The sequence below is a fragment of the Jaculus jaculus genome, chromosome 22, assembly GCF_020740685.1.
Source record: "Jaculus jaculus isolate mJacJac1 chromosome 22, mJacJac1.mat.Y.cur, whole genome shotgun sequence".
Taxonomy (NCBI): Eukaryota; Metazoa; Chordata; class Mammalia; order Rodentia; family Dipodidae; genus Jaculus; species Jaculus jaculus.
This window is the reverse complement of record NC_059123.1, coordinates 746,941-772,119: the sequence shown is the minus strand read 5'-3', so window position 1 is coordinate 772,119 and position 25,179 is coordinate 746,941. Positions and strand designations below refer to the sequence as shown.

General features: G+C 46.5%; 1 protein-coding gene and 1 pseudogene across 1 annotated transcript; both read right to left on the bottom strand.

The window, feature by feature from the left end:
- Positions 1 to 1,615: 1,615 nt before the first annotated feature.
- Positions 1,616 to 25,080, bottom strand: Sinhcaf (SIN3-HDAC complex associated factor). The gene is given in 7 exon segments (XM_012950099.2): positions 1,616 to 3,460; positions 3,463 to 3,578; positions 5,398 to 5,548; positions 8,338 to 8,464; positions 9,925 to 10,024; positions 11,429 to 11,576; positions 24,895 to 25,080. Coding segments are annotated over 6 exon segments (780 nt in total). The 5' UTR covers positions 11,557 to 11,576; positions 24,895 to 25,080; the 3' UTR covers positions 1,616 to 3,302.
- Positions 18,605 to 18,696, bottom strand: LOC123456443 (annotated as a pseudogene).
- Positions 25,081 to 25,179: the final 99 nt, after the last annotated feature.

Genomic DNA, 25,179 nt, shown 5'->3' with positions numbered 1-25,179 from the left:
CTGTATAACATGGACTGACAAAGACTGATGGGCTTGACTTCCTAGTACCCATGTAGAGGTCCTGGCGCGCCCGTTTTTGTTCTGTCTGCTTCTGTCTCCAATAAACAAATTGGTACATGTATTTGGTGTTCACTCACAGTGGCAGGAGACCCTGATCCCAGTTTGTTTCCCTTTCTCAAATATTTTTTAAAAGCTAGGAGTGGCCATGCATGCATGCTACCCCATTCCTGTGGGGACTGGAGACCAAAGAGTCATCAGGATACACTGGCTAGCCAGGATGAGTAAAAACAGCAGCTTTGGGCTCAAGAGCTCCCTAAAGAAACAGCCAATGCTTTCTTCTGGCCCATGTGCACAGGGGCACAGTCTGCATACACATGCGCATGTACTGCACACACACAATAAAAAGAGAAGGAAAAACAGCCTAATTATTCAAATTCTATTTACTACTACCAGGGACTGACTGGCTACAGATTGTCAACATATGTAAATTATGTGTGTGCACATGTATGTATATTTTATAAGTTTATTTTATAGATATATATGTAATGAATAAACTTTTACACTGAAGCTTGCAAGCAGGCTTTTCCAAGACCCTGACTCAAACAACAGTGAGCAGTGTGTGAGGAACTTGATACCTAAGGCTTTCTCACAGCTAGCTACAATGAGTAATCAAACTCCACAGCCAGAGGAACTGTTACATAGGATCCTTGGTCTCTTTCTTTGAAAACATGAGCCTGTGAAATTACCTACCTTTGATGCAACTTGGCTTGCTCCTCCCTAGTTCACTGGTCAAGGAAAATGACCAGCCAAGAGTAAACTGGTTTCTAAGGATCTCTTGCTCAACACTATGGAGCCAAGAGTGAATTCTGGCTTAGTTTTGAAAGCATACAACTGTTCACTAAACTTTCATTCTTCACCAAGACAAACAAACAAACAAAAAACACTATATAATATGCATTTTCAAGATTAACATTGAAAAACAAAACTCCCATGCTGGAGAGATGATTTAGCAGTGAAGGAAGGCACTTGTTTGAGAAGCATAAGAAGCCAGGTTCGATTCCCCAGGATCCACATAAACCAGATGCACCAGGTGGCACATGCACCTAGAGTTCGTTTGCAGTGGAAGCCCTGGCAGCCCATTGTCTCTCTCTGCCTTTCTCTTAAATAAATAAAAGCAAAAAACAAAGCTTCTTAGTACACATAGAAGGTCAAATGCACAAAGTGATGCATGCATATGGAGTTTGGTTGTAGGGGCAGGGGTCCTGCCCCACCCATACTCCCTCCAAATTAAAAAAAGTTTTAAAATTAAATCTGACCTGGATTACACTTCTGGGGGATTCCTCATAATTGTGTGAAGTTGTTTTAAGCAGGTGGCTGAAGGGGCAGATCTAGGCATTTAAGAACCTGGGTCTAGCTCTGGATGCCAGAGGTGTTCCTGCTGAGTTCTCGAGTGTCTGTGATGCTTTTCCTACCTGACCCCAACAGGGTACCAGGAACATTTTCTTTGCTGTTAAAAAACATTTATATGTCAACTACTATCAGTTCAAGGATCCTTTTAATCTGAAGTTTCATGTTATTCCTACGGAACACTTTTAACATAAAGCCACAAAACAGCTTTTATTTTCTAATAAGACTAAATTTATTCAATACCCTAGTAAAAGTTTTGATTATAAGTATCCAACAGTATAAAAAGTACAAAAACAGATCTGTAGGTCTCTAATATATTAATACAAAGTGCATGACTACGTAGAGCACGTCCTACAGGCAGGGAGGTGGAGGGGAGAAGGCTGGTTGAGAACTAGTAATAAATAAATAAATACAGAAGTAGAGATGATCCATCATAGCATATTCTACCACCGATGCTGCAGCCAAAATGTACAAAAAAATCCCATTTCAAATTAACGCAGGAGAATGACGACTGAACTCTTGTGCTCCATCCTCCAGGGCTATGGGCAAACCGACTGACATGTGCACATACATGGTGGCTTCAACTAGGTAGGCTGTTTCTTAGAAGAAATATAAATGTTTAGACTAAGAACTAGAAAACAATAGGATGCCCATAGAAAGTGGCTCACTCCTTACACAATTTCAACTTTACAAATCCAGTTTTCAAAGTGAGCATGAGTCTTGGTTTCTTAAGGCAGGCACATGCTCCTCCCTCGTCATGACAAGTCTGAAGAGGCGCTATTGTACTTCCTGAACTTTTAAGAAAAGAGGTGATCAGAGAACTGTGGGTTGGGTTTGACTGAGCAGTGTCAGGTGAGGATTTAGACATGCAAGACGTCCACATTCAGCATCTCAGTGCTCAGAAAGCCCAACTCAAAGAAGCCAAACATAACGCAAGTGACCACCTCTTTCTTCTAATCCACCTTAAATAGATGAGGAAAAAAAAAAACCCAAAACCATAATAGGTCAAACAGCTTAATAAGTCAACTAACTACTCTATAGATAAAACCTCCACAAAGGTCAACTGAGGTAATCCAGAGCTAAAACTGAATTGTGCGGCTTTCAATGACGTCCCCAGATAGTTCTGTAACACCACCGCCAACTATTTACACACTGCAAGCCCTCTAAGAAGCTGTCCCGAGAACCACGCACCTGTGTTCCTCTGCCAACCCGAATTAAGAAGTCAGTCCATTTTGCTAGTTTAGCATTTCTAACCGAGCATGTTCTCTATGTGTGGTGACGCTTTGGTACTATCTGCCTATCTTGTTCATCGTACAGGCTCACCTCCTCCTCAGAAGGAGCTCTGGTTCACATAAGGTCTTTTATCAATGTGAAGATGAAGCGGGGTGACTCAGGATGCATGCAGTTAAGCTACCTGTGTCTTTAGAAATTACATTCCCCTTCAAGTTCTTTGTACCAGAAAAGCTCATTCTGTCCCGCTTAATAATCAGTAGTACAGGATTGAATAATCAGAACCTTGGCAAGACCTTAGTACTTTAAAACTATTAACTACCTCTAGGGGCAGGTCATGCTACTGTTAGGACAAATGATCCACATGAGGAAAAAGTGTAGCCAGCCATCCCCAACCACTGCCTCTCCAAACAGGAGGACTAAACTACATGCGGTTATCATACACAACAAATCCCACACCTTTGTCCCCTGAAGTCCCCTAAGTCCATTCACTAGAAGGGGACTGGTAAAAAGACTTAAAGAGCACTTTACAGCAGCATTCGGCTTTCCTATGAAATAGTCAGCATCTTAAATATCATGTACACTTCTTTTTCATTGCAGTAAGTTAGACACTGGCTTCAGAGTTTGTGGGACTGGGGAAGGGGCACAACCCATTCAAATTTATTCTAGAAAATGTCTTTTGGCAGAATAGCAGATATCCAAGTGAAAAATAGAAGGGTCAGTTTGTTGCTTTGTGGTCCTTTCAAAAATTTAAGTTGCTTTCCGTTCCTGCAGGACCTCAGTCTCCACTCCTGAGTGGAGAGGGGCAGAGGCGCCGGCCCTGTTCCTCCGGCTTCTCAGCCACCGCTTTCTTATTGCTGCAGCAGGGCTTGAACAGGTGAGTGTCGATGAGGACTTCCCCAAATCGGCCCTTGTAGATGATCCCACAACATATTTTCTGCCTAAAGGAAAGAAAACAGAACAAAATATATTATAAAGCAAAGAAGCAGATCACAAAGGATGTTAGAGTTTTGGGTATAATAAATAAGTAGGTGTAACCATACTGATTGATAACTGGCATTTATTTTGTTGTAATCTTGCTTTTGCAATCAAGTACCTTTAACTACTAAGCCATCTCTCACATACATACATACATAAATACATACATACATACATCTTCCTCCCTTCCTTACCTACCTTCCTTCCTTCCCTTATATCTATCTAATCTATCTATCTATGAAAGAATCTATCTTATCTATCTATCTTATCTATCTATGTATCTATCTATGAAAGAATGAGAGAATGGGTGTGCCAGGGCCTGCAGCCACTGCAAACAGAACTCCAGATGCATATGCAAGCTTGTGCATCTGGGTTTATATACGTGGGTACTAAGGACTTGAACCTGGGTCCTTAGGCTTTGCAGGCAAGTGCCTTAGCCACTAAGCCATCTCTCCAGCCCCTAGCCCCTATGTTTTTCTTTAATGAGCTATTTGTTCACAAAATACATTAAATATTAATTTAAAAAAAAAAGATAGGGCCGGAGGGGATGGCTTGGCAGTTAAGGCTATTGCCTACAAAGTCAAAGGATCCAGGTTCAATTCTTCAGGTCCCACATAAGCTAGATGCACATAGATGCACAAGGTAGCACATGCATCTGGAATTCATTTGCAGTGGCTGGAGGCCCTGGTGTGCCCATTTATTCTCTCTCTCTCTGCCTCTTTCTCTCTCTTAAATAAATAAATAATGTTTTTTTTGGGGGGGGGGAGATAAAGTCCAGGCATAGCAGTGCAAGCCTTTAATCCCAGCAGTAAAAGGATTGCAATGATATATTCAAGGCCATCTTGAGATTACAGTGAATTATACAGATCAGGCTGAACTAGAGAAGAGACCCTACCTCAAAAAAAAACAAAACAAAGGGGAAAGTGTCAGGGGGGAGGGAGGGAATTACCATGGGATATTTTTTTTATAATCATGGAAAATGTTAATAAAAATTTAAAAAAAAAAACAAAAAACACAAAGGCTTAAGATATGGCTCTGTAGTTAAGGTACTTGCCTGCAAAACTTTTATCTACTGAGCCATCTCTCCAGCCCTCCACCTCTTTTAATATCCACATACTTCATTTTTAGTCACGGTTGAAACTCATTCTTTCAGAGTTTTCAATCTAGAATTTTCTTTTTAAACATGGAACCTGGAGAATCAAACCTGGGTCTTTAGGCTTTGCAGGCAAGCGCCTTAATCGCTAAGCCATCTCTCCAGCCCCCAATGACATTTAAAACATTGTATATATGTATGTAACTAATAGGCAGAGAGAGAGAATGGGTATCCCAGGGCCTCCAGCCACTGCAAACAAACTCCAGACACCCACACTAACTTTTGCATCTGGCTTATTATATGGGTCCTGGTGAATTGAAACTGGGTCCTTTGGCTTTGCAGGCAAGTGCCTTAACCACTAAGCCATCTCTCCAGGCTACTAATGACTTTTCTGTATTGTTTTCAAGGTAGGGTCTCGCTCTAACCCAGGCTGACCTGGAATATTCTCAGGGTGGCCTGGACCTCATGGCAAACCACCTACATGGGATTAAAAGCATGTACCACCACACCCAGCAGCCAATGACATTTTAAAAGACTTTAAATTACTTTTTTCATATGGCAACAAAACCTAAGCTCTACTCATGTCTTGCTAGTCCACCTTCCCTGTGTACACCAGCAGCTAGCTATTCTCTATGCACATTCAGCTGCCACAAAGCAGCACCGTCTGCAGATGGCTACGATGCTCTTACCTCTTCCAGTATGTAAGGTCTAAAAAGGAAAAAACTGGTGTTCTGTTAGAGCTGGAAGCCATCTCTGTGTCTGAGCCATCGTCTGACTGATTACTGTAACATGGAGACTGGGCTGGCGAGGCACTGGAGGTGGTACTGTGGGCATCAGAATCTGCAGGAAAAGCAAAGGCCAAGTTCTCACTGTCACTGCCTGTCTGCTGCAGGTGCACCTCCACTTCTGACAGAGCTTTACCCAGAGCCCACTGTAAACGTGGCTCAGTTGAGACACGTGGTATCCCTGCCCACCAAACCTCATAGCTCAGTAGCCTGAGGGTTAGCTGGAAACCCGATTTATTCCACAATCTATTGGGAGCTGTAGCCACTGCCACACACTGTTAGTGTGGGAAAAGACCAACATTCAAAGTACCACTTTTACAAACTACATATTACTTTCACACCATCATTAAGTCAAAAAATTACATGTTAGGGTTTGGGAGATGGTTCAGTAGCTAAAGACACTAGCTTACGATGCCCAACAGCACAGGTTCAATTCCGCAGTACCCACGAAAAGCCAAATGCCAAGTAGCACAAGTGTCTGGCATTCATTTGCAGCAGCAAAAGACCCTGGTATACTCATAAACAAGCAATAAATAAGTACAATTTAAAAGAACAACCTGGAGAGATGGCTTAGTGGTTAAGGTGCTTGCCTGTAAAGCCAAAGGACCTAGGTTCAACTCCCCAGATGCACAAGGTGCTGCACACATCTGACATGTGATGAGCAGGCCATGGTGGCACACATCTTTAATCCCAGCACTCGGGAGGCAGACGTAGGAGGATCGCCATGAATTCGAGGCCACCTTGAGATTACATAGTGAATTCCAGGTCAGCCTGGACTAGAGTGAAACCCTACTTTGAAAAACCAAAAAAGAATAGATCCAGGTGGTTCACATGTTTAATCCCAGCACTCAAGAGGAAAAGTAGGAGGCCACCAAGATTACATAGTGAATTCCAGGTCAGGCTGGGCAAAAGTGAGACCCTACCTTGAAAAACAAACAAACAAAAAAGGGGGTGGAGGGTGAGGAGATGGCTTACTGGTTAAGGCACTTGCCTATGAAGCCTAGGGACCTACATAAGCCAGACATACATGGTAGTGCATGCATCTGAAGTTTGTTGGCAATGGCTAAGCCCTGACACACCCATCCTCTCCCTCTCTCTCTCAAAAACAAACTAAATAAATAAATAAACAGCCAGGTGTAGTGGTACACACCTTTAATCACAGCACTGGAGAGGCAGAGGTAGGAGGATCACTGAGAGTTCGAGGCTATCCTGAGACTACACAGGACAGCCTGAGCTAGAGCAAGATCCTACCTTGAAAAACAAAACAAACCAAAACAGGGCTGGAGAGATGGCTTAGCAGTGGCTAGAGACCTTGGTGCTCTCATTAAAAGAAAAAATTAAAAAACAACAACTTTAAAAGCAACTAATAAAACCAACTAACAAACAAAAAACAGGGGGCCTGGGGAGATGGCTCAGCAGTTAAATATGCTTGCTTGCAAAGCTTGCCAGTTCGGGTTCACCTTAGCAAGCACATAAAGCCATACACAAAGGGCACAAACACCTGTGATTCCGATATGCCTCCACAATGAGAGACGGAATCTTTGAGACCTGGAAGCTGGTAGGCCAGCCACTCCGACACTGTTTGTAGCCTGGCAGTTCATGTGAGGGGCAAAAGACCTGCCTAAAGACCCTCAGAGGAGGAGCAGACTTCAAAGAGCCTTCTGTCCTTCACATGAAGGTCATAATAAGCACCCCCATACAAGTAAGTAACCGAAAATTAAAACAGATACTGTTGCAGCTGGAAAGATGACTTAGCAGTTAGGACACATGCCTACAAAGCTTAAGGACCTAGGTTCGAGTCTCCAGGTGCGATGTAAGCCAGATGCACATAGTATCTCAAGTGTCTGGAGTTCATTTTCAATGAAGGACTGGCATGCCCATTCTCATTCATTCTTTCTCTCTCTGAATGTAATAAATAAATAAAAATAGAATCTTTGAAATGGCCCCTCTGTGCTTATACTCAGTTCCAAAGTGTAAAAATCATGATAAGGATATACCAGTGATCAAAAGATGTGAGTTCTCCTCTCTGGCAGACACGTGCAGTTAGTCGTCTTAGCTATCTTTTCACACTCCAAAACAAGCATGATGACCGCACTGACTCACCCTGAGATGACACAGTAAACTCCAGGTCAGCCTGGACTAGAGGGAGACTGTACATCATAAAATCAAAAAACAAAAACAAGGGCTGGAGAGGTGGCTTAGTGGTTAAGAGCTTGCCTGTGAAGCCTAAGGACCCTGGTTTGATTCCCCAGGCCCCACACTAGCCAGATGCACAAGGGGGCGCATGCCTCTGGAGTTCGTCTGCAGCTGCTGAAGGCCCTGGTGCGCCCATTCTCCCTATCTGACGCTGTCACTCTCAAATAAATAAAAAAATTTTTAAAAAGATAGCAGAGTGGGTCTTAGTATAATCTGAAGAAAACCTGCCGAGCGTGGTGGTGCACACCTTTAATCCCAGCACTGGGGAGGCACAGGTAGGAAGATCACTGTGAGTTTGAGGCCACCCTGAGACTACACCGTGAATTCCAGGTCAGCCTGGGCTATGGTGAGACTCTACCTGGAAAAAACTGAAAAGGGGAAAAAACAAAACAAAACCAACATCCCAAGACTTCAGAGAAACAGCATCTTTACTACATCCACAGTGCCACCCAATGGCTAAGACTCTGCAAATGCACAAAATGTTTAACAGACAGCTCAGTGCCAGAGCTGCTACCACACATAGGCCCTCATACCACCAGAAGGACAACAGGCATTGAAGCAGGAAAATCATGCACAAACAGCATATGACAGCTACAGCAAAGATCCAAACTGAGAGCTGCTCAGGTCTAATGTGCATATCCTACTCACTGTGACGTTTAAATTCCTTCTGCAGTCTACTGATCGGGTTACTTTTGATCCTGTTTCCAGATAAACTTTTCACTTTCTTTGGTTTCAGTGTTGTCTTTAGGCTGGGTCCTGCCCTTGCATCTACCACCTGGAAGAAAATACTGGATATTTAACATGATCTTAATGGGGGAGGGGGCTGCCCGGCTGGAAAGATGGTTTAACAGTTAAGGCACTTGCCTGTAAAACCTAAGGACCCAGGTTCAATTCCCCAGTACCCAATTAAAGCCAGATGCACATGGTGGCACATGCATCTGGAGTTTGTTTGCAGTGGCTAGAGGCCATGGCGTGCCCATTCTCTCCCTCTCAAGTAAATAAATATATATTTTTAAAAGAATGTTTAAAGCTGGGCGTGGTGGCACACACCTTTAATCCCAGCACTTGGGAGGCAGAGGTAGGACAATCACTGTGAGTTCAAGGCCAGTCTGAGACTACAGAGTGAATTCCAGGTCAGCCTGGGCTAGAGTGAGACCCTACCTCAAAAAACCAAAAGGTTTATTTGCCGGGTATGGTAGGTCACGGCTTTAATCTCAGCACTTGGGAGGCAGAGGCAGGAGGATAGTCACAAGTCCAAGACCATCCTAAGACTACATAATGAGTTCCAGGTCAGCCTGGACTAGAGTGAGACCCTATCTCAAAAAAAAAAAAAAAGAAACCCTTTGTAATATATAATATTGCTATCAAAGAACAGTATGGGTAATATAAAGGAAAAACAAGTTTTAAAGTGCCTATTTTTAAACACGTTTCATAAATCTGAAAGCTAGCATATGAAACCATTAGCTAGGGAGAAGTCAGCCCCAGAGCTTTGGCCTAGCACATACCAGGCCCTGGATGGTTCTCAATCACAGCACTGCTCTCATCATTAAAGTACATTATACCTTGAAAACCCAGAAAACCTAACCCTATTACGAGGGGCTGGGCAAATGGCTCATCAGGTAAAGGTGCTTGCATAACATGCCAGCCTGGATTCGATTCTCCAATTATTTGGTCAGAAACACAAAGCAGAGCATGCACCTAGAGTTAGTTTGCACTGGCAAGAGGCCCTGGTACTACCATTCATTCTCTCTCAAATAAATAACTAAATAAAACTTTTAAGTGTAACATGAAGCCAAGCATGGTGGTTTATGCCTTTAATCTCAGCACTCAGGAGGCAGGGGCAGGTGGGTCACTTTGAGACCAGCCTGAGACTAGAGGGAGACCCTACCTGGAAAAAACAAGCAAAGAAATTATAGCAACCATACATACACTGTCTCATTCAGGTCTTGCAGTAGCTCTATGAACAGCTATTAGTTTTGGAACCTGTAACTGTGCACTGCAAAATTTTCAAACCTGGCTACTGAAGACCTCCTTAAGACCTCCTTAGGAAATGTCACACCAAGCTACTCACTCTATCCCAAATACATCAAAAGGGGAGCAACCATGTCTGAGCAGTACCTAGTATTTCAGTATTTTCACACTTTTCTACCATAGGGACATATTACTTCCTAAATGAGGAGGAATATTAATGTTTCTTTAAATAAGAGGTATAATTGAGAAAGAAGATGAACTAACATGATTCCAGTTTTTTTTTGACCCTGCTGGCAACTTCTTCCATCTTTTCACAAGCAGCACACAGGCATTGCAGATGTCTCCTGAGCGAGTCTCGTGCAACCTGACAGGAAACAACCAAACTGTCATCAGGCTCCTTGACCTGAAGGATTTATGCAGTATATACCTCCTGGAGAAAAAGCATTCATTTATGGTTTATAGATATGATTTCTAACCATCCTACATGAACTACCCTATTGTTTCATTAACTTCTATAGAATAACCAAGTCTATGCAATGCATTTTGGCATCTTAAAATTAAAAATAAATAATAGTAATCCCAGGGTTGGGGAAGAGGAAACATACTACCTGAGGGGACTATAACCATCTTGCAACATTTATACAGTTCACATATTAAAGAAAAAGCCATGTGTGGTGGTGCATGCCTTTAATCCAGCCCTCAGGAGGTAGAGGCAGGAGATCACTGTGGCCACCCTGAGACTACATAGTGACAATTCCAGGTCAGCCTAAGCTACAGTGAGAGAGACCCTACCTTGAAAAACCAAATAAACTCTCCATTTGCCCCCTCAAATAAATAAATATTAAAAACAATAAAATTTAATTTTTAAAAAAGGTGGGAGCCAAGTGTGGTGGTACATGTATTTAATCCCAGCACTCAGGAGGCAAAGCAGAGGTAGGAGGTTCACCATGCATTCAAGGCCACCTGGGCTAACAGTGAGACCCTACCTAGAAAAGTCAAAACAAGATAAAACACACATACACACAGTGTTTATTTAGGGGCTGGAGTGATGGCTCCATGCTTAAAGGTGCTTGCTTATAAAACCTGATGGCCCTGGTTTGATTCCTCAGCAACTGCATAGTCAGACGCTTAAAATAGTGCATGTATCTGGAGTTCATTTGCAGCGGCAGGAGGCCCTGGCACACCCATATAAAAATTATTGATTTACATCTGTGGGGGGGGGGTGTGTGTGGAGGATGGCATACCACGATCTCTTGACAGTACCTATGAATGTCAGACACTTGTACCACTTTTTGCACCTGGCTCGCATGAGCAGTTTGGGATTTGAACCTAGGCTAGCAGGCTTTGCAAGCAAGCGCCTCTACCTGCTAGGCCAGCTTTTCAGGCCTCTATAGTAATTTTAATTACTGTACAATGCTTCAGTTCTTTGCTTAGCAATACATCCATAAGCTGGTATAGTAGTGCATGTGTAATCCCAGCACTCGGGAGGCGGAGGTAGGAGGACCATCACGAGATGGAGGCCATCCTGAGACTGCATAGTGAACTGCAGGTCAGCCTGGGATACAGTGAGACCCCACCTTGAAAAAAATAAAACAAAACAAAACCACCAGGTGATGGTGGCACATGCCTTTAATCCCAGCACTTGGGAGGCAGAGGTAGGAGGATTGCCATGAGTTCAAGGCCAGCCTGAGACAGATAGAGTGAGACCCTATCTTGAAACCTCCCACACACACACCTCAAAAAATTAAGAACAGAACAAATATCTTACCCAAAACAGCTCTGGAAGTCCTTTTCATAACGCTTGCTGTCAGTGAAACGAGAACTGGAGGACTTGGCTCTGCAAATACAACAGCCCTCTATACTTCGGTACATCTTTGGCTTGTGAAAACCAAACATCTTTTCGTCTGGGCAATAGTCTGTAAGGTCAAGAAAATTGACAGAGCTTTGGTGAAAGAAATCACAAGAAACCACTACAAGAGTTTTCTGTTCCACCTCAACCCCAAACAACCTGGTGCTTTATGACCAAGCCAAACAGATAAGACTCAAGACCTTATGAATCTACATCCTTTTTAGGGTGCTGTTAGCTAAGGAGGCCTCTATAACCTCCTCCTACTTTCCTTGCAAATACTGGAAATGGTGACAATTTAGTATCTTTTTTGAGGTAGGGTCTCACTGTAGCCCAGACTTATTTGGAGCTTACTCTGTAGCCCAGGCTGATCTCAAATTCATGAATCTCCTACCTTCAGGAGTTTTATTAAAATTTTAAAAATAAATAAATGGTTTTATTAAAATTCAGGAGTTTTATTAAAGCTTCTTGGATTTCCAGTGGCCTGGGTGGAGGAGGCAGACATGAATTACAAGCTAAAGATATGCAAAGTTCCTGAGTTCTGTCTGGGTTCCCTGTGGTTTTTAGCTCTTGCTTTGAGTGGTGGATTTTCTCTTTTGTCACCATCAGGGAACTTCCGTGGATCTGTAAACTTCAAATAAATTCCCTTCTCCCCTAACAGCAGCAGCCTGAGGCTGTCCACAGCACTGCAAGAGGGAGTCAGGGGCACCTCGGGGAGCTGGTGCTCCTCTTCCACCATGAATAAAAAAATTAAAAAGGCAGGCCAACCTAGCTGGTTCATGAGCTTCCAGGTTCTATAGGCTTGCTCTCTTCTTGGTGCCTTTAACTATTGAGCCATTTTCTCGAATTTGTAGGGATCCTCCTACCTTGAGGTCCTGAGTGCTAGGATTAAAGGAATGAACCACTACACCTGGCAAACTAAAAAAAATTTTTGGGAGCCTGGCATGGTGGCGCATGCAGGAGGCAGAAGTAGGAGGACCACGGTGAGTTTGAGGCCACCCTGAGACTACATAGTGAATTCTAGGTCAACCTGGGCTAGAGTGAGACCCTACCTAGAAAAACCAAAAAAACGAATAAACAAACAAAATTTGGGGGGGAGGGGCGTGAGGTAGGATCTTACTCTAGTCCAGGCTGATCACTTACCCACAGAACCATCTTCCCAGCTCTAGGATACCTTCTTGACTGTGTCTGATTTCATTATATTACAGGACTGAGGGGGAGAGTTGGTGGTATTTTTTGTTTAAAAATTTATTTTGTGGAGGCGGGAGAGATGGCTTAGCAGTTAAGTGCTTGCCTGTGAAACCTAATGACCTGGGTTTGAGGCTCTATTCCCTAGGACCCATGTAAGCCAGATGCACAAGGTGGCTCATGCATCTGGAGTTCGTTTGCAGTGGCTGGAGGACCTGGTGTGTTCATTCTCTCTGTCACTCTCAAATAAATACATAAAAATAAACAAAAATTCTAAAAGAATTTAATTTTTGCCAGGCGTGGTGCCACACACCTTTCATCTCAGCACTCGGGAGGCAGAGGAAGGAGTTCGAGGCTACTCCAAGTCTACCTAATGAATTCCAGGACAGCCTGGGATAGACCTGGGACCATACCTCAAAAAGCCAAAGAACAAGAGAACACCTATATTCCTTTCTGGCCTCTGCAGGCATGGACGTGGGGCACAGACACACACACATCCTAAATTTAAATAATGGCACATCTTGATGTTTCTGTTTGTACCTTTGTATTAAAGTGATTCCCCTCTGGGAATGTTGACTCACTGTGACCACTGTTCCTATGCACACATGTAGCTCAGCATGCATCAGCTCACATTACTATGCCCTATGGGAAACCAGTGGGGATTTCTTCTATACCAAATGGCAAGTTCTACACAATCTAATCTGGCCCAGAATTGAAACTCCTGAGAGGATGTAAAATTCACAGCAATCCAAACTTAGAATTTTTAAAAATAATTCAATAAATCATGAATGCAAATTTAGAATAAGTTATGCAACAACTGCTGGTTGTTAAACAGCAGGTGGCGTGCACCTGTAATCCCAGCACTAGGGAGCCTGGGGCAGAAGGCTGCTGCGCGAGATCATTTCGAAATGAGTGAACACAGAGGGCTGGAGAGATGGATGGGGCTTGCCTGCAAAGCCTAAGGACCCAGGTTTGATTCCCCAGTACCCGCATAAGCCAGATGCACATGGTAGCGCATGTGTCGTCTGGAGTTCATTTGTCCTTGGCTGGATGGTGCAGCAAGTCCATTCTCTCTGCCTTTTTCTCCTTTTCAAATAAATATTTTTATTTATTACTAGAGAGAAAGAATGGACATAAACAGGGCCTCTAACCACTGCAAACAAACTCCAGATGCATGTGCCACCTTGTGCATCTGGCTTATGTAGATCCTGGGGAATCAAACTTGGATCCTTTGGCTTTGTAGACAAGCACCTTAACCACTAAGCCATCTCTCTAGCCCGTTTTTTTTTTTTTTTTTTTTTTGCTTTGTTTTTCGAGGTAGGGTTTCACTGTAGCCCAGGCTGACCTGGAATTCACTCAGGGTGAATTCAGTCTCAGGGTGGACTCAAACTCATAGTGATTCTCCTACCTCTGCCTCCCCTTTTTTTAAAACTTATTATTATTATTTTTTTCCCAAGTCACTTCTTTCCAGGAGTGCTCAGCACTGCAATATCTCTATCACACCTTCCAAGGCTCGCAGTCTGTTGTGAAAGAGTAGGACTCCTTACAATGTGCTCCTCCAGACACAAAATGTCCTGGATATCCATGACCTCTCAATGCCTGACACTACCTACACAAGACCATCATACTAGGAGGAAAAGATGATGGCATCAAAATGAAAGAGTGATTGAATGGGGGAGGGAGGGCATTACCTTGGGATAGTTTACAATCATGGAAGTTGTTAATTAAAAAAAAAAAAAAACTAAGCCAGGTGTGGTGGCGCACTCCCAGCACTGGGGAGGCAGAGGTAGGAGGCCACCCTGAGACTACACAGTGAATTCCAGGTCAGCCTGGGCTATGGTAAACCCCTACCTCGGGAAAAAAAAAAAAAAAAATTAAGCTGTTTGCAAAGTCTAATGGCCCAGGTTTAATTCTTTAGTTCCCAAGTAAAGCAAGACACAAAACAGAACATGCTTCTGGAGTTTGTTTGCAGTGGGAAGAGGTATGGTATGCCCATTCTTTGTTTTCAAACAAATAAATAAAGTCCTGAACATTAAAAAAAAAAGGGGGGGGCTGGAGAGATGGTTTAGCGGTTAAGTGCTTGCCTGTGAAGCCTAAGGACCCCGGTTCGAGGCTCGGTTCAGCAGGTCCCACGTTAGCCAGATGCACAAGGGGGCGCACGCGTCGTTTGCAGAGGCTGGAAGCCCTGGCACGCCCATTCTCTCTCTCTCCCTCTATCTGTCTTTCTCTCTATGTCTGTCACTCTCAAATAAATAAATAAATAATTTTTAAAAAAAGGACTAGAGGGATGGCTTAGTGGTTAAGGTGCATGGCCTACAAAGCCTGAGGGGTCTCAGGTTTGATTCCCCAATACCCACATAAGCCAGAGATGCATAAGGTGGCACATGCATCTGGAGTTCATTTGCAGCAGCTGGAGGCCCTGATGTGCCCATTCTCATGACATCTGACTCTCTCTCTCAAATAAACAAATAAAAAGAAAAAAATATTGAAAGCCCCCCATAGGGAAACCCTTTAGCCCAGGCTGATCCAGAATTCACTATGTAGTCTCAGGGTAACCTCAAACCCATGATGATCATTCATTCTACCTCTGCCTGAGTGCTGGGATTAAAGGTGTGCATGGCCTTAAAAGGTTTTTATTAGTAAGTAGACCCCCCCAAAAAAAAACATTCCTTTCAAACAGGCAGATGTTAATTAAGTGTTCCTCAGATGTTCTTGTTGGCAGGCAAAGATGGCTAAGCAAAAGGCCACTGACACATTTCAATAGTAAATCAAGTGCTGAAAAAGGAAGCTTTCCTGTGAAGCCTAAGGACCAAGGATAGATTCCCCAATACCCATATAAACCAGCTAGATACACAAGTGGTGGCATGTGTCTGGAGTTCCATTGTACTGGTTGAGGCCCTGAGGCACCAATTCTCTCTCCCCATCCTCTAAAATTAAAAAAAAAAAAAATCAAAATATATGGATGGAAGCAGGATGTGGTGATGCACACCTTTAATCCCAGCACTCAGGAGGCAGAGGTAGGAGGATTCCTGTGAATTTGAGGCCACCCTGAGACACATTGTGAATTTCAGGTCAGCCTGGGCAAGAGCAAAACCCTACCTTGGAGAATTGGGGGAGGACTGGCTGGAGAAATGGCTCTGTGGTTAAGGCCTGCTAAGCCTAAGGACCCAGGTTTGGTTCTCTAGTACCTACATAAACCAGGTACACATGGTGGCACATGCCATATGGAATTTGTTTGCAATGGCTAGAGGCCCTGGTGCGCCCATTCATTCTCCCTTCCCCCTCACTCTCACAAACACTTTAAAAATATATTTAATAAAGAAAAAAATCTTTGGATATAAAGGAAAAATGAGAACTGGAGAAATGGCTAAGTGCTTATAGACTCTTGCTTGCAAAGCCTAATGGCCTGGGGTTCAGTTCTTCAGTACTCACAAAAAGTCAGGGGCACAAAAATGGCACATGTATCTAGAGTACACTTGTAGTGGCAAGAGGCTCTAGCATGCCCATTCTCTCATTTTTCCCCTCTCTATTATTATTTTTTTGTTTATTTGCTTTTCGAAGTAGGGTCTCTCACTTTAGCCCAGGCTGACCTGGAATTCACTAGGAAGTCTCAGTGTGGCCTTGAACTCATGGCGATCCCCCTACCTCTGCCTCCCAGAGTGATGCGATTAAAGGTGTGAGCCACCACAGGTGGCTTGGAAATAAACATATTTTTTAAAAAGTCCTCCCAAGGAAATGGTCATGTACCACCTAGAAAAAAAATACCAAATGACACGATTATAGGCACAAGAAAGTAGTTTGCACATATATTTATTCCTGGTTTGTTGCCCCCTCCCCCACATAGGGTCTCACTGTAGCCCAGGCTGATCTGGAATCCACTATGCAGTGGCAGGGTGGCAATCCTCCTACCTCTGCCTCCCAAGTGCTGGCATTAAAGGCCCGTGCCACCTCGCCAGGCTTATATTCCTGTTTTTCTGATTTCCTCAACACTGGGCCATCAAGGTCAAAGTCCCACTTCCTCTGACAATCAAGAGCTGGGAGAAACCAGTGTTCTCCTCAGCATGTTCCATGAATACACATCAGCTACTACTGTAACATACAGATTCTCCAATCATCTCTACCCTCCCCAACCCTCTTTCTCCAAATAAACATCACATCAATAATACAGGGCATTCAAAGCAGCTCTACGATGTGAGCTGCCTCCACCTAGGCGAGATCTGGCCAAAGAATCCATGTTGTGCCAGTTACCACATCAGCAAGCTAAAGGAATGACAGGGCTGTAACTCAACAGTAAGGTTTTCCTGTAACCAACAGGCACTGTGAAGCAGTAATTTTTCTTGTTGGTGAGTATCAACACGAAATGTGCCCACCAGTTCCCCCTACCACGGACACCTGACTCTTCTCCTCACCTGAGGACTCTTCTCCCACAGCTGATGACTCATGCCACTGAGGCCCAGCTTCTGATCTACCACCATTCCCCTGCATGAACAGCTGAGGGGACCTGCACAGCAGGGGCCCCTCTACCAGGCATCCTGTGAGAAAATGGATCACCTGTCCTGACTCCACACCCAGGTAGCACAGGAGCTTTTCACTTAGCACACTCACTAACCCTTTTTATCACTGGCACGGAGAGGCACCTGGGAATGTGCAGCAAACAGGTTTCGTTTTCAGCTTTGTTAACAAAGCCCAGTTAAGTGGCCATGTTTTGAGGTCTGGAAGCCCTGAGATTAAGTTAAAGTATTCTCAACTAAAGGAAAAAAGAAAACACCTACCAAATCTCCAGGGACAACCAGGACACAACATAGCCTAAAGCAGGTTAGATTTTGAGAAAACTGTTGGATGGATGTGGCATTATTTTCAGTTTGAGTTTGTTATTCCAAACCACCAAGTGGTGGTTTCCTTCAGGACTTCTTTTCTGGTCCCACATTTATGATACATCAAGAGATTCCTCCAGAACTGCTCAAGGGTTTGGTGGCACACTCCTTTAACCCCAGCACTTGGGAGGCAGAGCTCGGAGGACTGCTGTTGAGCTCAGATCTGACAGCTATATTCTTGTGGTGGGGTACCAAACCCAGGATTACATCCATTGCGCTACATGCTTACCAACTGGCAATTCTCTTTCTTCCGTTCTCTCTCTCTCCCTCTCTCTCTCTTTCTTTTTTTTTGGTTTTTCGAGGTAAGGCCCCATTCTAGCCCAGGCTGACCCTGAAGTGCTGGGATTAAATGGGTGTGTCACCCCACCCAGTTGCAACTGACAATTCCTTTTAAGAGTAAAAGGTGGGCTGGAGAGATGGCTTAGCGGCGCTTGCCTGTGAAGCCTAAGGACCCCGGTTCGAGGCTCAGTTCCCCAGGTCCCATGTTAGCCAGATGCACAAGGGGGCGCACGTGTCTGGAGTTCATTTGCAGAGGCTGGAAGCCCTGGCACGCCCATTCTCTCTCTCCCCCTCCATCTTTCTTTCTCTCTGTGTCTGTCGCTCTCTAATTAATTAATTAATTAATTAATTAATTAAAGAGTAAAAGGTTTGCAGATGTGGCGGTACATACTTTTAAACCTAGAGTTCAGGAGGCAGAGGTGAGTTCAGCTTAGGACTACAGAATGGGTTCCAGGTCAGCCTGGGCTAGAGCAAGACCCTACCTCAAAATAAATAAGTAAGTAAGTGGCTGGAGAAATGGCTTAGCAGTTAAGGTGTTTGCCTGCAAAGTCAAAGGGTCCAGATTTGATTCCCCAGGACCCATGTAAGCCACATGCACAAGGTGGCACATGTGCCTGGAGTTAGTTTGCAGTGGCTAGAGGCCCAATCATGCCCATTCTCTAACTGCAAATAAATAAAATTTTAAAAAATGAAAAGAAAAAATAAAATAAATAAATGAATGAAAAAGATATAGTCCTGCCTAACAGCTGCCCCCAGTATATAATTGTATTTTAATTTTTTTTTGGGGGGTGGATGCTAATCTTCTCTGTATCATTCCAATTTTAGTACATGTGTTGCCAAAGCGAACACTTACTTTAAAAAAATTTTTTTTTGCATGTGTGCGCACAGGCATGGACATGCTAGGGCCTTTTGCCACTGCAAACAAACAGAAGCTTGTAGTGCCACTTTCCTTATGTGGGTGGCCTGGGAACTGAATGTGGACTGGCTGACAGACTTAAATGCAAATCTAGGCTATCTTCCCAGCCCTCCAACTTCATTCAGTTCTCCTCATCCCAGGTAAGGTCTTACTCCAGCCCAGGATGACCTCACAGGAGTGCTGGGGTTTTGAGGTGACTCAGTTTTCTTTCTTTCTTGGGGGGGGGGAGGGTCTTCTCCCTAGCCCAGGAGTCATCATGTAGCCCAAGATAGCCTCAAACTTGTTTTATAGCAAAAGATGACCTTGAGCACTGGAAAGATAGCTCAGTGGTTAAAGGTACTTGCTTGCAAAGCTTACTGCCCCAGGCGTGATTCTCCAGTACCCACAGAAAGCCAAATGCACCAAGCAGCACATGCATTTGGAGGTCATCTCCAGGGGTGGGAGGCCCTGGCCCACCCATATAATCATTCTCTCCCTCATAAATAATCTTGCGATTTAGAGGTGTCGTTGGGCTGAAGGAATGGCTTACCAGTTTAAGGTGCTTGCCCGCAAAGCAGAAGTACCCTACTTTGAAGCCCCAGGACCCCTGTAAGCCAGATGCACAAGGTGGCGCATGCATTTGGAGTTGGTTATTCTCTCTCAAATAATGAATAAGATTGGTTTGCAGTGGCTAGAAACTCTGGCACACCCATTTTCTGTCTTGAATAATAAACATTTTTTAAAGATGACCTTGGGGGCTGGAGAGATGGCTTAGCAGTTAAGTGCTTGCCTGTGAAGCCTAAGGACCCCGGTTGGAGGCTCGATTCCCCAGGACCCTCGTAAGCCACTCTGGAATTCTTTTGCAGTGGCTGGAGGCCCTGGCACACCCATTCTCTATCTATCTGTCTCTTTCTCTCTGTTGCTCTCAAATAAATAAGAACAAAGAAAAATTTAAAGATGACCTTGGGGATGGAGAGAAGGTTTATCACATAAAGATACTTGCTTGCAAAGCCTGACGGCCTGAGTATGCTGCCTCAGCACTCAAGTCAGATGCATAAAGTAGTGCATGTGTTGTTTGGAGTTTGTTTGCAGTGGCAAGAGGCCCTGGTTCACCCATTCATAGTCTGTCTCTCTCTCACATTACAAATATATAAATTTTTAAATAAGATGACCTTGAACTTCTGAAAGGGTCTAGCTTTTCCACATCTTTATTCAAATATCTACCAAACAGAGTCCTATTTACCACATGTATCACCTCTGCTCAAGAACCATTCCAAGGCCAGAAGTCTTGTATTACATCCATGCGCTGACTACACACAACACAGAATGTGCAGAGTAAAGAATGGTTAACGACCACTGTGCAGAGGAAGGGGGAAAGCCTAGTGTTTTGAAAGGAGTTATTTGACAGAGGAAGAAAGGCAGATAGAGAGAAAGGGTGAGCCAGGGCCTCCAGCCTCTGCAAATGAACTCCAGATGCGTGCCCCCCCTCCGTGTGCAACTGGCTAACATGGGTCCTGGGGAATCGAACCTGGATCCTTTTGGCCTTGCAGGCACATGCCTTAACCACTAAGCCATCCCCCTCCAGCCCAAAAGGAGTTATTTATTTATTTTCATTCATTCGTTCATTCGCAGTGGGTAGGGAATGGGAATGCCAGGGCCTCTAGCCACTGCAAACTCCAGATGCACATGCCACTCTGTACATCTGGCTGGCTTTAGGAGGGTTCTGAAATGGAACCAGAATTGTTTGTAGGCAAGAAGAGCTTTAACCACTGAGCCATTTCGCCAGCCAGCCCCAAAAGGAGTTATTTTTAACACCTGATCTATGGGTTTCTGTAAAAACTAATAATACCAAATGTGAGGTTTAAAGATTTCCAGGGAAAAAAAATTTCCAGGAAATGTAAACGGAATGACTTACCAAAGAGAAGATCAATGGTAAATGATTTTTTATAACTGTTAGAATATTTCATGCTTCTTCCAAGAGGGAGATAAGTATGAAGAGCAAGGAGTCTCAAGAGGAGAACTACTTCAATCCAACATCCATTAACCAAATTAAAATGCCCAACCCAGGCTGAGGAGATGGCACTTGCTTGCAAAGCCTGCTGTGTCCCGGTTCAATTGCCCAGTACCCACATAAAGCTGGTTGCACAATGTGACACATGCATCTGAAGTTTGTTTGCAGCAGCCAGAGGCCAGTCTGGCATATCCATTCTCTCTTCTACCTACCTCTGCTTATAAAACAAACATAACTTTTTAAAGAAATACCACATACAGTGCATTCTTTCCCATCCTTAACTCAATCAAATCTCTATTGTATGTCATCTGACTATAAGAAATACCACATACAGTGTATATGAAATGCCTAGGATAGTGAAATTTTTACAGGAGGTGGTCTATGTACTCAATAAAGAGCTGGGAGAGCTGTTAAGGCATTTACCTGCAAAGCCAAAGGACCCAAGTTCAACTCTCCAAGACCCACGTAAGCCAGATGCACATGGAGGCGCATACATCTGGAGTTCTTTTGCAGTGGCTGGAGTCCCTGAGCACCCATTCTCTATCTGGCCCCCACCTCAAGTAAATAAGCAAAATTTTTAAAAAAGGGCTGGGAGCTGGGCATATGCCTTTAACTCCAACACTCCAAGAAGTTATGTGGAAAGATTAGAGTCTAAGGCCAGCCTCACGTACACATTAGGTTTAGTCTGGGCTAGAATGAGACTGCTTCAAAAAAAAAGGGGGGGAGGGATATTTATAGATTCTGTACCTGCAAATAAAATTACAGATGTTTTGTATTTTGTTCATTAAAAAAAAGGGGGGGGAGGGCTGTAGAGATGGCTTAGTAGTTAAGGCACTTGCCTGCCAAGCCTAAGGACCCAGGTTCAATTCCCCAGTACCCACATAAGCCAGATGTCTAAGGCTGCGCCTGGGATTCATTTGCAGTACCTGGAAGTCCTGGCATGTCCTCTCCCTCCCCCTCTGTCAAATAAATAAATTTTTTTAAAAGGGGCTGTAAGATGGGTGTGGTGGCGCACACCTTTAATCCCAGCACTTGGGACTGCCATGAGTTCTAGGCCACCCTGAGACTACACAGTGAATTCAAGGTCAGCCTGGGCTAAAGTGACACCCTACCTGGGGTAAGGGGGATGGAGGAAGGACCAAGTCCAGACATAGTAGTTTAAATTCTTAATCCCAGCACTCAGGAGGCAAAAGTAGGAGGATCACTTTGAGTTTGAGACCAGCCTGGAATTTCAGAGTAAGACCCTACCTCGAAAAAACAGAATACACACACACACACACACACACACACACACACAGTGTTTGCGCCTTTTAGCATTTGTGATTTGGTCAACCAAACGTTGAAAAGAATGTGCTTATTTAATGACAAAATAATATAAAATGCAGTTTCAAAGGGGAAAGTGGGGGAGGGTGGGCATCACCATGGGATGTTTACAATCATGGAAGTTGCTAATAAAAAAAAAAAAGGATTTCAATTTGTATGGTGTGTGTAGGAAAGTATCTAAGGATACTATTTTCCAGTCATGACCATCTCTAGATTCTAACTGTAAAACTCATTCAAACAGGAGAAATCAGGATAGAAGCAAACAGATAGGGTGTTGCTCATGGGATGTCTAGACTGCAGGCAAACCCAAAATACCAAAAAAGCATCCATGTGTCAAACCAGCATGTTTTTTGAACTATCCCTGGGGCCACATGCCATTTAAAAAAAAAAAAAAAGTTAGCTTGGAAAAAAAAACACAAAACAATATAGAAGGGTAGCTGGAAGGTCAACCCCAGTTCCTAAGAACCGAGAAGCTCACCATTATCATGTCACCCTCCTGGGCAACTTCCTCCCAGGGCCCTTTAACTATCTCCGAATGGGGCAACTCCCTGAAAGCTGGCTTCTTCAAGGTCACCCTGAAAGAATGAAGTCAATAATCTTCAAACGCAGTCCCGCATACCTTGCGGCCAAAACGATCGCTCTTCCCTCTAATCATCCAATGAATGCTTTAAATGCCATCAGGCTTAGCTCCGGGAACTCCACTAGAAACTAACCCCAGTTCTTAATTATATTTAGATTAGGCAATTTAAACGTGCTCAGTTTTACAGCACAAATCACTTTTTTAAAAAGAGGCTTCTGAAGTGTGGCAAAGCGGCGTTCAAAAGCAGGTGCTTTCGGTACACTGTTAATGCCAGTTTCTATAAATCGTTGAATGTCTTGGGGCAAGCTGAGGCGGGAGGCGGCGTGGTGGCTCCAACTCCAAGGCGACGGGGTCGCCGCGGTCCCGGTGCCCACCGTCACGTTAGCAGAGGGAAAAAACAAAGGGAGCCCGAGTCGCCGCGGGCACTGCAAAGTGCACCCCACGACGAGACGGCCCTCGCCGCCCGCCCGCGCCGGCCCAGCACGTGCGAGCACACAAAGGCGGCGCCCACTTCACCGCCGGCCCGCCGCCCCTCCGACGGCCTGGCGTCCCCGAACTTCCCGGTGGCGGGACCCCGGGCTGCCGCGGGCGCCGTGCCCCCGGGAGCAGGGCCGGAGCGCTCGCGGACGCGCACGGGGCGCGGGGGTCCCGGCCGGGCGCCCGCCAAGTTCCCGCCGCCCGGGCTCGCCGGCCTCACCTGCGCCGGGACAACGCAGGGCCCCGCGCCCCGCCCGAAGGCCGCGCCGCCTCCCCGCCGGCCTGACGTAATTCAAACATGGCAACAGTTCCACTTCAAAGGCGGACGCGCAGACCTCCCGGACGCCGCCCGGCACGGCCCGCGCCCCTCTCCGGGAGGCCTCGGGCCGCGCGCCGCACCCGGGGGACCGGGCGCCCGCCGCCTCGGCCCGCCTCCCGGCCGCGCGGCCCAAGTTCGCAAACTGCGACGGCCGCAGGGAGCGCAGCCGCCGTCGCGAGCCTCGCTCCGACCGGGGGAGGGATCCCCAGCCGCCGCGCCGCGCCCCGCCCCGGGCGCCAGCGGCCGCTCGCCAAGCGCGGCCCTTTGTTGTCCCGCCGCCCCGGGGGCCCGAGGGGACCGTGGTCGCGCCCTCGGCCGCGAACCCGTGCGCTGGGACCCGGGCGGGCTCCCCGGCGACCGACGAGCTCGACGTGACCGCCCGGCGGCGGGCGCAGCCGGCGACTTTCGCCGCGGCTTCCGAAACTGGCGAGCCGCCATCGCCGCGGAGCCACATTGTCCCGGCGCCCTTCGCGGGCCGCGCGCACCGGGACTTTCGGACCCGGACGCGGGCCCGAGCACGTGGCCTGTCAGGTGGAAGAAAAGATCTGGGAGAGCAGAGCCCGAGTCCGTCCCGCCGCGCGGACCACGCCGCCGCCGCCGCCGCCGCCCCCGCCCCGCAGCACGTCGGTTCCGCCGGCCGCGGGAGTGCGAGTGAGCACGGGGCCCGCGGCGGCGCCACAGGTGACCGCACGGCGAGCGCAACTTCGGGCGGCGGGGGACGCCCCGGCGCCCCGGGCCCGAGCCGCGAGCGACCGCGTGCTCATTGTCGCAGCCGCCGCCGCCGCGTCCCGGCCGAGTTCGCCCCCAACGCCACGCCGCCGCCCGAGCCCGGCGCTGACCCCCAGGGCCGCTCGCGAAGCCCCACTCGTCGCCGGCGCGGGACCGCAGCCAAGTGAAGTGTTTTGTTTTTCCCCCCGAGTGCGGCTTTGTTGTGGCGCCGCATGCAAAGGCAGCACTCGGCGAGGGCTGACGGGCACCCGGAGCACGCGGCGCCCCCCGCGCAGGGGCGCCCCCCGCCGCCCCCCCGCCGGCCCCAAGGCATCGCCTTCCCTCCGCGGCCCTCCAGCCGCCGGGGAACGGTGCGGCCGAGAAAAGTCACTGTCACCTTCGGCGCGTATCCCCAACTCCGCCACTCCTGCGCTGTTTGCAAACTCCCTGACTTTCGCTTTACCCCGGAGACCCTCCCCAGCGACCAAGTGCAGCGGGCGCCCTGGACATCACGTACAAAAGAACGTGCAGTCCGGAGAGCAGAGACCAGCGCTGCCCGCGTTGCCATCTCCACGAGAAACTTCCTGTGTTGTGTGTGTGTGTGTGTGTGTGTGTGTGTGTGCAACGACGGGTGGGGGCAGCTGGGAGGTACGAGGAGGAGAAAAAAAAAATCTCAAAAAAACTGAAGGCTCTGGAGTCGGTTTTGCACCAGAGTGACGATTAAAGTTCCTCACCTTCCAAGAGCACGCTGGTCCACGCGCAGTGCCGTCGCCACTCTGCGGGCTCCGCCGGGCCGACCCCCGCGAGCACTCCGTCCGCCTCAGCCTGGTCCAGGAAGATTGTCTCCTGCACTTCTGCAGTTGCTACCGCGGCCCGGGAAGGTGTAGATTCCGCTTTCCTTCTGCGCACGCGCGGCTCCCGGGGACCAAATTCTCTTGAATCGAGCTCATTTGCATACGGGCGCGCGCGCGTCGCGGGCTGGGCGGGGAGAGGCCGGGCGGCCGCGCGCGCCCCCGACG